Here is a 15,196-nt window from a genome sequence, read left to right as displayed (position 1 = left end):
CCGCAAGAAGACGATATCTAAATCACGTTGTTCTCTCTTCTAGTACGTCCAAACTTTATCCCCCTCCATCTACGGGTCGCAATTCTTTACCCGACAATTTTCTTTCGCGATAATCACCTCGACGTATACCAGACGGATTTTCTCCAACTGGTATCTTTGCACTTCCGAATTCTCCATTTGAAATTGAAATAATTGTTTAATTGGTTAATCCCGGCACGATTGAAAAACAATTTATTACATTCTAAATGACGTGATTATTGATCTAGTTGTGGTATGCAGTATCGCTTCGAAATGCGATATTAATGTAAATTTAACAATGTGAATTATCTTGTTTTATTCGACTGTGATTTACTGCGAAGCTCGTTCCGGCTATTTGTTATAAAATATAATCAGTGAATTTTAGCCATAATAGCCAGAATTTTCGAACCACATGAACGCATAATCGCACGTGTAGAGAATTATGTAAAATTTATCCGAATCTCGAAATTTCCTTCTACCGGGGTCCTTCTGTTTTCTTCTTTTATCAAATTCGATGCTACAGCAACCATTCCTAAGTGTACCATATTCGACATAAATAACTGCAGTTAAAATTGTACGATGAATCTACATGTTCTTAGCAATTTGCAAGGGAAGGAAATCGGGAAGTGGTAATTTTGACGGACTTTTTTGACGATAGTTGGTAATTTAATCGATTGAAAAATCTCTAGATCACCATAAAAGGCTGTCATCAAAAATCCTTTCAAAGAAGATACTATTTTCGAGAGGTTTTGACTAACGAGCCGCGTTTGCAGTTCTATAGAAGCACGGATTGCGTGCTTCTGTAGCGGATTAAGGGCGAGACACATCAGTATGGGCGATAGAGTCGATTTTAAACTCGTCACAAGTGGATTTAGCACCTTCCCTGGACTATGCAGCCGCCGACGCGGCGTCGCCGAGACCATGCAAGCTGTTATCCAGCAAGTCGGTATTCTTGATCCCGTTCCGCGGTGAGCTCTGGACTTACTGCTAAAACGTGGGAAGATTTACTTGGAAACTTAAGTCCTGGCTAAAGATTTATTACCGGCCTCTCATATCTTTGAATTCTTGACTACTGCTGTGCGCACACCGATGCAATGTTCTGCATTTTGATGTCCTTTTGCAACTATCACGATACAGGACAAAGCAAGCGTCCCCGTCTTCGCAAGTAAACGCGTTTCTGTCGCCTCGAAGTTAACAATAACGTTAACTATAATGTTGTAACAATTTTAATTAGAACGTCGACGTACGGACAGCTTTCTGTCCGTTAAATACGAAACAACATAAATGAAACTATATTTAAGAATAAGACAGGCACGAGATAATGATAATAACGTAACTTGAAAATGACCCTCGCTAAACAGATCTGGTTTCTACGATTCTCTCGTTTCTCAATTGTACAGCACTTTCAAAGATCTTACAGGTATATAATATATATTACATAATAATATATTACATAAGCATTCACTCATCCACACGAACTTTTACTGCCGCGTGATGAATAAATTGTTTCTAATTTTATTTATTCAATCTATTTGTCTCGGCTACGGCGATTTAAAATTTAATTATCGGAGAATCTAGCTGACCGAATCAAAATCCAACTGCGCTTCGTACTTTCTTTATTTCTTGGATTATATTCGAAGGAAGATAATAAAGTAGGAAACAGATGTAGACGATTTATCATGGAACGATCGACCACATACAAAATATAACCCTGTCTATGCGATAGCAAATCGCGATACCATGTTTTTCCCATGACTGTTCGAACGTCGATGATCCTATAGACCGTTTTCCTAGGGACAGTCGCTTCCTCCGACTTGACTTTGTGAACATTTCACGTCCGAAGCCCCAATTAAGTAGAATGACTGACCCATCCTAGATGTCGAGAATCTACTGACTGGCGATCGCTTCCAGAAATCGTTCGACGAACATGGACATAACTTTATCGGTTGACGCGTGTTTACGGGGCGCACCCTGACCGGGGTTGGCCCATTGTTTGCCCTGTGAAGCGCACGCAACGCGGAATCATCCCTTGACGCGTGACTTACGTGCCTGTAAAGCCAAACACAATCGGACGGGTCGCGTATGAATACGTATACTTTGCGCAAGATTCACGCGATGAGTGGTCAAGTTGCACGATTGAAGGGAACTTGGGCTTCCTGGAATGAGAGAGCATGTTGTTAAAAGTGAAACTGTGTTTAATCAAAGAACGATTATGCCATAAAAGAAAGTTTTGATTACTAGAGGCAGTAAAGTGGTCAAAGTGACTAGCTCATAGTTTTCCATGGTAATTTCATAAATTTATTGATTCGAGCGATTTTCGCTCAAGTACATGTATGAGTTTATTCGACCGCAGGCAAGAAATAGGATCACATTTTTCCATATTTAATAAGGTAGCAGTTTTAAAATTTAGTACGTTGTCAATTACTCTTAAGGCAAAATACATATTTTCCTGTCGTCTTTATAATTCAAAGATATTACTCGTTATAAGATTAAAATAGCGATGAAGATATTCAAATTTCGAAGATATTGAAATTCTGTTTTCCCCCCCCCCCCCATTTAACGTAACGTTCTTTTCATTTTCAGGTAATTTATATTAGCATGTTCCTTTTAATATCCTTTAATATCCTTTTCGAATAACAAAGTGACATTAAAACAAAAAAAAAAAAAAAAAGAGAAAAGAAACAACAAAAATGTACTTTTATATATATATATAGTATCTTTCTCGAATCTACGATATCTACTAGTATCTATGCAAGTATTTATCTACAACTAAATAATCTTGTTTCGTGCAATTTATTCGTGACTAGGATTCTCTTCGATGTTTGAAGAATGTTTAAGGTTTGGAGGATGATAGGTAACAGATAAATATTGCAGATATAAATTGTCTCATTTTAGCGATCGTTTGGGGGTAATCTTAGGACTTGCGGTTCCTCGATACGCGCGCTACGTTCAACTTCGATTCGGCTCGAACTCGCTATGTACGTCCCCGTGTTATAGGACGACCAGCTACCCCATTGGATTAGGAGACCCCATAGAGGGAAAAATGTAATATAAAAGGCTTACCGGCTAAGCTGTTAATATGTTGTAGGACGATGTGTCCGAGCGGGAACTATGTATATATTACACTACTCAAACATATGTCTTTTCTGATCGTGTTTGCGTAGGGAATACAGAGGTTGCGGAGACGCTGTGGATCGTTCGATTTCGACTACGATCAACAAATGACTCTTTGATTCTACAGGATGAACGACGTTCCGATAGCAACACTGCGGTTAATAGACAAATTTTAAAAATATGTCTCATACACTCTGCTCGCTACAAGTTTGAAATCATTCTTTTAATCTACCGTTAATATCGTGTTATTATTAATCCGAAATTAATTCCGGTGGTGATGAATAAAAGTTTCATTTTCATTGACTGATCTTTCAACGATGAAATTTTCAGCTAAATCTATTTTAATTCCTCGGATTCGGTAGAATACGTGATGGTCGCAAACTTTTGACTAATGAATTCTACAAATCAGGAATGGAAATACTTACACATGGGAACAAATACATACGTTTTATGGATCTTTGAGCGGCCTAATTCCGAGCTAACTTTATATTCGCTTGTTCAATACTACCGAAACATATTAGTAATTCCATACTTTTGACCATGTACACTGCAAGTTGTATTTTCAAACGATCTTCCATAGGATAAAGGTATTATCAGATTTTTAGCGGATTATTGTTACAAGCGTTAAATTAATGAAATGAAACGATATGATCGTGTCCTCGCGATCTATAATCATGCTGTCGCTTAGAATCGCCATCAGTCGCAGCGAAAGATGCTTATCGAGCTAAACAGAGGCTCGGTGTAGACAACACTTAATATATTTGCGTTTGAATTACGCCCTTACCGATGGCGGCGAAGAAGCAAAAGGGGAAAACGGGACGAGCTGCGAGACCAACGTTTGCCACGTGCCGCCACGTGGCCGAAAAACTAATTGAGATATGAAATTTATTTGGCACTGTGATGTCAGATTCAATATTCTCGATGAAAACTTTGCATCGTGTGCGAGCATTTCGAAATGGCCGTTTATTTATCTGTTTATTAGTCATTTCGAATACTTTTTTTTTTTTTTTTTTTTTTTTAGAAAACGGAATCAGGTTAATTGCAAGTCGGATATATTTATTTATACTTTAGGTTTTCGACGAATAGCGCATAATTTGAATAACGTTATTTATTAACAACGGAGCTACTATTTATTTCGACGAGATGCACAGAAATGTAAAGAATAATCGTTCGCGTGAACTTTCATCGAACGGATGAACTCTGATCGGAATATTCGTCGCAACGGGTTTACGTTCTCTTCTGGCTGGAAACCGCCATCGAGCAACGATAAATAACAATATCAAGCTCGTTGTACCGCTCATAAAACTGTGACGAAGCTGGCGGCGTGTGTCGGTCCTTGGACGCCTCACCGACGAAGGGCCTGGAAAAAGCCGACAAATTCCCCTCTTCGGTCGAACGATCAAAAATTCACGGTGTGATTAAAAGGAAGCCCGACAGTACACGGTCCATTCTGTCTATTCACCTCTCTCGCTGTCCTTTTAACTCGACCACCTTTGCGCGTAAGATCGACAAGACAGACATCGCATCGTAGCCATCGAAAGGATCGCGCGTCGCTGCGTGCAATGCTTCTCCTGCGAGCAAGAGAGAAAGATAGAAAGGCGAAAGATATCGTTCGCTATTTTGGCGCGCAAAATTAATCGTCGCCGCTCTGTCATTTCGATTTTGATCTTAACGGGCGAGTGCAGCCAGGCGTTATACGAGGCCGCTCGATATAGGTAGCAATCCGGCAGTCTGCAGTTAATTTAGAGGCCATTTCCTCTGTAAATAGCCAATAAAAGCACGGTGCGCGTTCGCGCTCCAACTCGCTCGCGCCCGCGTTCACCCCCTCGGCTACGAAGGGGTAGGTAGGTGAAACGACGACGAGAGGGGTCGATGTCGAGGAGGGACGGGAGCGAGACGGGACGCAATATTATAAAATTTAATGTCTTGGTTTACGGGCCGCGGAGCCGGCTATAACCTCGCCCCGATATTTACTGGGCAATCGCGAGGCTATATTGTACGCCGATCCAAACCAACCCGCCCTCTTACACCCTCTCGTCCGACTTTCGCCGTTGTTTCACGTTATTTCGCGCTCGACCTTTCCCGATCGGCTTTCCGATTAGGTCTTCCAACCATCGAAGGTCGTTTCGCAGACAGATTTTTGCCAGAGTAGAATCGGACTCTGCGATCCAGCTTCCAATTGAGTTCGCTACAGGCTTCCATTGGTTCGTTCGGAAAGTTGGCAACGATCGGCAAATTGTGGTTCGACCGGATCGGAACCATAATGAGGAAAAGCTGTGGCAAGCTGGACTTTTGCGGCGATGCTGAATTTGAGGATTGATTTTGTTCCGGATGGCTGTTTTCTAAATCGAGAAGTTGAAATGGTAAAGGTAAGTGAAATGTATACACTGTATGTGTATAGTGAGTCGCACAAGTATTCGGATGCTTCCAATCGAATTTCAAAAATGACGACGTATGTCGGAATTACTAAGCTTAATTAATTAGCGTTCTCATTGATAAGAACGTTGAAACCTATCCTAAAGAGTATCCTAAAGAGATAGGAATCGTTGAGAGTTGGCAATTAGTGGATGGTCCTTTGAAATAACCCTGATAGGGGTTGAAAGTTTCCCGCGATTCGGTTCTGATCTAATCGCGTATCGGCGTATTATGCTATCGATGTTTATTTAGAAATAGAATTAAAGTCAACGAAAAGGAGCGCAATTGATTTCTAATTGACAACACAGCTACGATACATAAAAAGTCTACGCTTTACTTGGACGTCATACAGAGAGAAGGGACGGTAAGAGCGAAGAAAGAAAAAGTGTGTATACCCTGGACGAATAAGGAGACTTTCGCAACCCTGTGCAAGCAGTGTTTTGCGTGGACGCGACGTTGAGAAAACTAACGACGGAGCTGGATAAGAGATATCGTTTCCGACGAAGAACGGACAAAAACTAGTCTTTGAGTTTACCTAGAACATTTTTCTCTCTTTTTTCGAACGTAAGCACTTTTACTTTTCTTTGAAAAAAAAAAAAAAAAAAAAAAAAAAAAATTGAAAAACGAAAGAATAGGACGACGCGACGTTTGAAGTGAAAAATAAATGAAACCAACAAGCGCACGTTACATACGTACAACATTTAATGCAGAAGGTAAAGAAACATCGATAAGAATAATATCGTGAGCGTAAACTTGCAAACGTGTGTTGGCCTGAAACAATATTTAGCAGCCGAAGCAAACGTTCTCTAAACATTGGCAACTTCTCGCTCGATTTACCTGTACCTCGGTGGTTCCGAGGCTACTCCGTCAATCAATCGTAGCGGAGCAAACTTTCTTGCACGTGCAGTGTCCACGAGCAGAACCAGCGGATTCATTATCGGTCATTTAGTTGGTCAGCTGGCCGAGGCGAGGAAGCGTTATAGAGAGAAAAGTTGGCCGATCCCGGGTCCCTTAATTTTTTATTATGCCGCGGTATAACGCGGTTTCGGGAGGCTGAGATGTTTACCGTGATATAATGGCTGGTGCAAAGGGTTTTTCCGTGCGACGCGGCCTCGAAAAGCAACCGTTTATCTGTGTGGCTGTTTCTCTATGTACGTATAGAGGTGCGTTGTATTCGTAGGTGGAACGATATACGTAGGTAGGGCGCACGGAAGGATCTATCTCTGCCGGATAGTCCGGGTGGCTGCTCTTTCTCCGTATCAGCACGGGCTGCTAGGTAGTTGGGTGTAGGCCCCGCACATAGAAACGGCGAAACACAAGACATGGCGGAGGAGAAGCCGGGAGGAAGAGGCAGAGCAGTAGCTGGAGGGAAAGGGCGGCCGAGGTAGCGACGTCACCACGGAAATCAAGAGTAATGCCAACACGAAACTGCACTACCCCTCGCACACCCTTGCCAACCTCTCTCCTTTCTCGCACCATTCGTTCTATATCTTTCTCATTTCACCGCTGTCCCTCTTGCACACAACTCCTTTCTCTCTGTCTTTTGTTTCGCCTTCTCCTTTCCTATGTTTCCTCCTTTCCTTCTCTCTCTCTCTCTCTCTCTCTCTCTCTCTCTCTCTCTCTCTCTCGTTCGTGCTCGCTCGCTTCGCCCTCTACCACGATGCTACTCTTCCCTAGTCTCGAACCACCCTCCTGCCGCCTTCGCATTTCACCTCCCGATCTCACCTATCCCTGGGGAATAACCCCCTTACAGTTCGTGCTATATGGAGCGGCACCGGCGAATAGAAGAGCGACAGAAAGCATACCGGCTATATACGAACTCGAGCCCGCGACTACGGATACGCTCGAATCCAAGAATTCCGCTCCTTTTCGCGTTTCTTCTCTCTTACACACCCCCTCCCCCTTTCCCGCCTCCTGTTCGCGAAAGCAACTCGGCCCGTGTATCGCGCGAGGTAATGCGCGCATCCTTGAAAGCCCGTTGACGGTGACTAGCTTCGAGGGTTGGGACGAGATTTGTAAAAATAATGCTTCGCGTTGACTAAGAACCGTGAAAGATCGAGAAAGATCCAAGAAGCAAGAAGCTGCGACGTAAGAAATTTATAAAATTGCTCATGGATGAATTTTTGATTGATTTTCACTCCCAATCGGACATTATATCTTCTTTCCCTCTTGTCAAAATGTTGCGAACCAAACTGTTTGCCGAAGTAGTCGTTTATCCGTTGCTTACCTAATTGCTAATCTCACTTACGCTGCATCAGACAGAGCTTGTACTTTGATAAATTATAAAATTAATCAAGAATTTCAATAATAATTGAATAATTTTGTTTCAGCTTTCCATATCGAGCGACATTGTTTCGTATAAGTTCTGAAAGCCAGACGTCGGGACAGACGTCAACATCGCGTTTGGATTTCACAGGATTACTCGAAAATGTACATGGTTTTTCGGTGTTCGGTGTTCAGTGGGCAATCGATGATCGTAAAGTTGCAGAACTGACCTCGATGATCTCAGGTCGGAAAACGAAAGCGAACTGGTTTCTCGCCAAAATCCCACTCGTGAAAATGTGGCCATTCGTATGATCGGCCGTATCTGTGCATCCCCTATAACGGCCCCTAGAAACGTCTTTTAATATACACTATATCTTCGAAGGGCCCGGGGATTTCCCTTCGTTTACCCGACCGACAAAATACACAAGTTGCTCGTCTTAAATCCGTCATTACACGCGTATTAACCTCGTTCGCCGTTCCCTTTCGTCGCTTTTTCGTTCGTAATCACTTGCACTTTTTTTTTTCTTTTTTTATTGCAAGATAAATTCCCATTTTTTATTCAATCCATTTTTGTTCTTTGATGTTTTATTCTTGTGTTAGTTTTGTTCTTGTTGTTCGACGAAGGATTATTTTAACCAATTGCGGTGTTCAAATATGAGATTGGAAAACTAAAGTTAGTCTATCGTTGACATTCCTTCTTTTTTTTTTTTTTTTCATTTCGACAATATTCTTTATAGGAAATCGATATTAGTGGCGATAAACGTTCAGGAATAGACGTGTCACAAATACTCGCAAGAAAATTACAAAGAACGTGGATCAACTATCTGTCGAGTTTTTTCCCCAGAATCGTCGTTTACTTTTGGTGCTTGCGCTACTTGATTCAACGCAGACAAAGAGTACGAGCAGCCTATATCGCAGCTTATTCTCGGCTTATATCGCAGCAGATTAAATTAATTTCGTTCGATTAATTGGTAGTTAAGACGTTTAGTGCCAAGCGAAAGAGTTTAGTCGCTGTCTTCCACCCTTGCTCCTAATTCTATGGCGTTGCGCTCTCTTTCGCTCGAACTTTTGTCACGCTATCATATCCCCTGTTTGTCTTTCCCGTCTGTGTCGAATTAACTTCCAAACGACCGATGAATTCCTAGAAACATGTGCAAGTCGACCTTGAAAACTTGTAACGGACAAAGAACGGGCGATAAGGGAAGTAGGAAAAACGCCACGGCTTGATTGACTCAGTTTTATTTACATAACATTAATACATGGCATAACAATACTTTTATACAAGATATTTTAAGCTTATAGAATACTTTGCCGATCCGCGATAAATACACGTACTAACGATACACGTCTACGAAATCCTATGGTAATTAAGTACACACGATATTTACACTAATTGTTACTTACGTAAAAAAAAGTTACCGATAGTTTTTTAGAGCGATGAAATGGAAAATGATCAAATTGAATAAGATGATTTCAACAAAAAATTGCATGAAAATTAATATAAAATTATGTATATTAGAGCGCGAAAAAAATTTGATCCTACGGTCCTCTAGCAAATAAGATAACAAATATTTTTGAGCAAGTTTTGTAGGATAGATTAGGTAGATTTCTCTACGTCGCTGTTCGTCGATAAGATCTTTTTCTACGATACGACGATTTCTACCATATCAACATACGATATTCTCTAGTACGCATTACTTTATCGATATAAGTTTCGTCATATAAAAAGATCCATATGCGTTAATTGATGAACGGATTTTCATTTATAATTGAGTAATTATTTCGCAACTCGGACCTGATTAGATCCGCTAACCTTTCCATTGCCTGAAAAAGAAAAGTCACTACGTATATCGAACAATGGTAACTTTTGTAATTCAGTCGATATCGAGTAATTTGGACTAGTTTAATTGCAAGTTTGAATTTATCACATAGTTGGAACTTACCAAGTTCATTTCTTCGTAAGAAGCTTTGGAAAAACTTGCTCTAATAGCGTTGCATGGTTTGCTAGGATCTTTCATAAAGGCTGCACCAGGCGCCATTATGACACCCTCCGTGACTCCTCGCTGCATAATCATCTTCCATGTATCCTTAATGTCTCGAACTTTGATCCAGAGGAAGAAACCTCCCCTTGGTATCGTGAAATCTACTAAACCTGCAAAGTAGGCGATACATATTAACGCGCTACCGCTAATAAGGATAGCGTTACTAACCGTCGGGAATATTGAAATAATTTCCTTAGATTTGAGAGAGAAATAGTATTCAGATGCACGGCACGCGTTTAAAATAAAAATAACATCAACGATCGTGAAGATAATCGTGAATAAATAAGCTAATCGCAACTATAATAACCGCGATAAAGCTACTCGATTATTTTTCAAAATTACATTCAAAATTTAATTGAAATATTTGAATTAAAAGCAACTCAACGAGGAACTCTGAAGAAAATAAGCATATTCCGCGGTAACGATTATCCGCTATTTGAAAATTATACGAACCGTTCAAATGCTTTTCAGCGAGTGTGGCGATAATATCCCTTCGTTGTTTATAGAACCGCCTTATCCCCATGAAATGTTTCATCATTCCGTCGTATCCCCATAATTTCATCAGCTTGTACAGTATCACCTAGAAAGAACGGTTAGCCGTGAAGGAAACGTCCCTTCTTCGCCTTCGCGTATGATAAAAACCGTTCTGTGTTTACATTTGCGATAAGAACCGACACGCGCCACCGTTGATACAAGATGGGCATACGTCCAATGATAATTACGCGAAGCGTGCGAAGCGCTCCCGATATTTTTCACGCGATTTATCTTCGTACCAAAGAAATAATATTTACGTCTACAAAATGATACATAATAACCATCGACCATATCTTTACGAAGCGTGCAGTGACATATGTTTTATTGACGATCGGAATGGTATCGATGCATATTTTATACATATTTTTATGTATTCGCGCGTACATCGTCTTTGAAAAATTGCGATGATTGGAATTCGGCATCGCGCATCTTACGGCTTCTTTTGTCGCAACGTTATTAACCTCTGGCAAAAGTTCAAAGTTTTAATTCGGAATATAATTCCGATCTGTAGGTATATCATCGTTGAAATTACAATGAAACGATTCCAAGCATCGGAACGAGTACTAGAAATTTGTATAATCGAGGATTAGAAACTTTCCGTCGTGTTTTATCGTATTCTGATAAAATCACGATTAGAGGCGAAGCTTTGCGTGTTTTACCAACGGTGGAGAATGTTGGAAAGCTTTATGAGGTAGAAAGGCAACCCTACCAACCTGGGATAATGTAGTGGCATGGAGGTGACTGCTCTGCAAGTGGAGTTCTATACTGGCTATCAGCGGAGCCGCTGCTGTGATGAATCCCAACCTTAGACCGCTGCTGATCACTTTTGAGAATGAGTCCAATCTAATCACTCTGCCTTCCGTGTCCAACGATAAGAACGATTTTGGTTCCACCTGCGCACAACCCATTTCGCATGCTATCAAAAATTGTCCGCTATGGACAGTGACAATTATTCAAACTGTTATTTCAGGCAGTCGAACGTGGAATAACATTTAGTACGATTAATACAGAAACTAAATGATATTCTGTGTAATTGGTCGGAACGATAATTGATATTCACTCGACGATTTTATGGTTTTAACTATTTTGTCATACGTTTCGAGAGAGATTGAAATGCTCTATGAATTTATACCGACCAAAGGAATTAGAAAATTGCGTAAACATCGCAATATAATTATAATTCTTTTCGCGAAATTATATTTCGGGTTTTTAACAATTTCTCGACGTTTCGGATTTTGTGAATGGTAGGACTTTGAGTTCGACAAACGTAACTAACTGTAATTTCTCTTTGTAGTCCCATTGATAGCATTATCGTACTGTCCACTGCTCCCTTAACGTCAATATTTTTTTTCCCCAACATTTTGATTATCGTATGTTTGGTCAAACAATGCTGCAATCGCTTCCAATATCTTTACGCGATATTCACGAGTTATCACCAAAAGGAACAAATATTTTAAGGATTCGAGCGACACAGAAGAAAAATTAACGTCATGAAAACAGAAAATAAAAAGTGAATGTTTAGGAAATAGAACGCTTACCTCGTTGAAGTGCATGAAATGATAAGGATCGTCATCCAGGATCAGAAAGTTGTATTCGCACGCTATCCTGTAAATCTCCTTGCGCCTTTCCAACGGGATAATGACGCCCGTGGGATTCGATCCGGTGGCGTTTATGTACATTATTTTTGGCATTTTCTTGCCAGACAGCTCCCTGTTCCTCAACGTTTCCCTGAGAATCTCTGGAACCACACCGTGCTCATCCTGAGGGATCGGGATCAGCTCCACCTTATGCGGCGAGACCTGTGATCGAAAAACGATTTCCCTCGAATCTACGCTATCAATCGCCGCATAGTAAAAGTATGCTGAATTCGTTGTAGCGATCAAGCGCACCTCCGCGTTATATCCGCTATATCGCTGCTTATTTGTCAATTGGCCACGTAAAAATTGTAATTATTCGCCATGTGCGTACGTAATAACGAAGACCGTTTATCAGAGAGATTATGCGTCGAGCAAAGAGGGGGAAAGGCGTGTATTTATTGAAACGTACGACTTGACTTTTATGACTAGCTATACAACGACGAGGAAAGATATTTATTCCTGCAAATCTATCGATTATTGGCGTATCGATAAATCGGAATATAAGAAATCTTGCAATTATCTTGAAGCCACGAATGACTCGAGTTATTAATATTTCACACTTGGAAAGAAATTCTTTTTCAGGTCATCGTAAATATTTCATCAGCACAATAATTCGGATTATTCCGGATCTCTGATTTCTTCTTTTATCGCATGCGCGAGAATTTCGACGTTGCTTCGTATCTCTTACAGTTAACGCCCCGCGAATTAAATATTCTTTTAATTCCAATTTTTCTGTCGCTAATTTCAGAAAAAAAGAAAAGAGAGGGGGAGAGGGGGGAAACCATTAATTCTTTCTATATAACAAGAACGATACATCCCGAGAAGGAATCCTCTTATCCCGAATGAAAGAGGAGGAAACTTTGTTTCGATCTTCGAAATAATCTAATCGCGGAGTATTAAGAGAAACGCGATCGGGTGAAAAAATAGCCGAGAATTACTGACCACAACTTCCACGCCCGGATAAAAAGGATCGTGCACCAGGAGAGGATCGCCGGGGCCGAGTATGGCCTCGAGAGTTTTGCTTAATCCGTCCTGAGATCCAGAGACGATCACGATGTCACGGCTCTCCCACAAGGGTGGTGCGTGCGTCCTTCTCTGGAACTCCCTCAGGCTCTGAAACCAATTTAGTATTCAATGTCGTTAAACATATTGAAGGCAATTGCGTTATCTCAAAGTGAGAGGAAAAAAGTGAGAAAGAAGCGGTTCAACTACAAGCGTACGATTACTCACGCGTTTTTTTGATAAACGTAATCGTTATTCGAGCATAAATACCATTCAAGATGCTTATCGAGCGACAGGGATGTGACATTTCATAATCGTTTGGATATCTCTGTCTTCGATTTTCACTCTATGATCCACGAAACAGATGTGTTAACTTTCCTCCTCGTCATTACAGGCTATTTAGCATAGATTTAAAAAGAATCGTAATCTCACTCTTCGTAGCTACAGACTATTTAGAGCAGAGTCTAAAAAATGTTAATCTTTAACCTACATCGTTAAAAAAGATAGCACGTGTATTGGATCGAAGAGGATAATGCAACGATCTGGTAAGTCGAGGTACCAAATAACGTGGCAAAATTCGCATCTTTCTTTTTCTTTCTTTAGAGCCAAAATTCTAGAAACTTTCCAACGTGTCCAATTTCCAACGTGTCGATTGAGATTAAAAACGCAACAACGTCGGCATCGTCATTTTTACGTCATTCTATCGCGTACCGCGAAGCTTGCATATGGCATGGTTGTACAAAATAGCACAAAGATAGAGATCATTGGGCGAGGTATAACGAAAATTCTGCGGCTTGGCGATAACTCGCAATTGGAATCCATAAAACAAATTGCCGCGAGTGAAATCCAATTTTCAGTTACCTGAAGAAGCGGCGGGTAGCCCTGAGTAGGAATATACTGCAAAGCTGAACCCAATTCTCGCTCGTCAAGGGTGAAAGACGATCCATCTTTGAGTTTGATGGAGATCTCTGCGAAAGGGAAGGTTTCTTCGTTTGGCATACCCTCCGCTAACGAGACCACGTTCTTCGGCGCTGAATACGCTATTTTGGCTGAAAGACGCGCGAAAAGACATCGTTAGAAAACTGTCTGCCCAATTTTTCTCTTTTCTTTCTTTTCCCCCGCCAATGACAATAAATGGTGGTTTTTGACAAAAATCCTTATTTTATCTTCTTACTCAATTCCCTGGTAGTGGCCGATCTTCTACGTTTAGAGACTTCCGTCTTGAACGACGAATAATCCATCTCGAATTTTTCCCTCGTCTTGTGCATCCTCGTTCACTTTCCCTCGATGCACCAGGTTCGAACGTCAAATGGATGGAAAGCGAAACGACTGGCAAATAGCAAGTGAAACTATGGAAAAAATATGACTCTTTTTGCGACAAATCCCGATATGCCGGTAACAAACAAAACTTCCGGCCGGCGAACAGGAAACGCGAACGAATGGAAAAGAACAGAAACTAAAAATGGATCGTTTAATAACACATTCTTTTTCATGAAACACCAACGCTATTACCATCAACACTGACAGCGCGGCTCGTTTACCCAGCTTTTATATTTAGCGATAGCTTTGGTTGCGTCAGATAGCATTAACATATTCGAAAAGGAATACACGGGAATACATAGTAGCTGCTTCGACTATTTACCATTACTATCAACTACCAACATTCGTGTGACTGTTCAAATACAAGTATCTTTTAGGATGATGAAAATGCTTCGAAGATCGGGAAATTCTTTCACGGAATTCGTTCTAGGATGTTACAAACAATAGTCATCGATGCGAGATTACGACTAGCTGTAAACAATGGTGTTGTAACGAGTTCTGATATGCAAATAAGAATAAATCCTGTACGGGTGGATGATTCTTTGCATAAACGTTGATACTTTTGCAACGAAATGAACAAACCAAACATTTAATATATCAAGCGTCTTATTTTTACCGTTGGGAAAAACATTAGTCGATTAAAGTTGTTGAAGCGAAAGAAAAGAAAAGAAGAAAAAAAGAAAAAATAAGAAAATTGAACTTTGTTTATCACGAGTTAGCTCTAGACTCGTGACGGGAATTCTTTAAGTTTTTATAAATTTCGTATCGTAGATTACAAGAAGCAGGAATATTGGGGTTTTCGATCGTGCGTCGGATTTATCATAAACGTCTGACGAACTGTCATGATGT

The 15,196-nt window shown here is 40.7% G+C and overlaps 2 protein-coding genes across 2 annotated transcripts; one reads left to right on the top strand and one right to left on the bottom strand.

The window, feature by feature from the left end:
- The first annotated feature begins 6,869 nt into the window (after window positions 1-6,869).
- LOC122568118 lies at window positions 6,870-8,226 on the top strand. Its single transcript, XM_043727495.1, has 3 exons — window positions 6,870-6,931; window positions 7,591-7,635; window positions 7,878-8,226. The coding sequence occupies exons 1-3, from the start codon at window positions 6,870-6,872 to the stop codon at window positions 8,122-8,124; spliced, it is 354 nt and encodes a 117-aa protein (XP_043583430.1). The 3' UTR covers window positions 8,125-8,226.
- Window positions 8,227-9,035: 809 nt separating this feature from the next.
- On the bottom strand, window positions 9,036-14,558 carry LOC122565849 (kynurenine/alpha-aminoadipate aminotransferase, mitochondrial-like). Its single transcript, XM_043722272.1, has 8 exons — window positions 14,202-14,558; window positions 13,889-14,076; window positions 12,968-13,138; window positions 11,927-12,187; window positions 11,102-11,281; window positions 10,308-10,434; window positions 9,756-9,964; window positions 9,036-9,636 (listed from the first exon to the last, which is right to left on the bottom strand). Exons 1-8 carry the CDS (start codon window positions 14,293-14,295, stop codon window positions 9,553-9,555), a joined length of 1,314 nt encoding a protein of 437 aa, XP_043578207.1. The 5' UTR covers window positions 14,296-14,558; the 3' UTR covers window positions 9,036-9,552.
- Between the last annotated feature and the right edge of the window lie 638 nt (window positions 14,559-15,196).

Source organism: Bombus pyrosoma, linkage group LG1 (genome assembly GCF_014825855.1).
Source record: "Bombus pyrosoma isolate SC7728 linkage group LG1, ASM1482585v1, whole genome shotgun sequence".
Taxonomy (NCBI): domain Eukaryota; kingdom Metazoa; phylum Arthropoda; class Insecta; order Hymenoptera; family Apidae; genus Bombus; species Bombus pyrosoma.
Note: the sequence above shows the minus strand (reverse complement) of the source record. Positions and strands in the feature narration are given on the sequence as shown.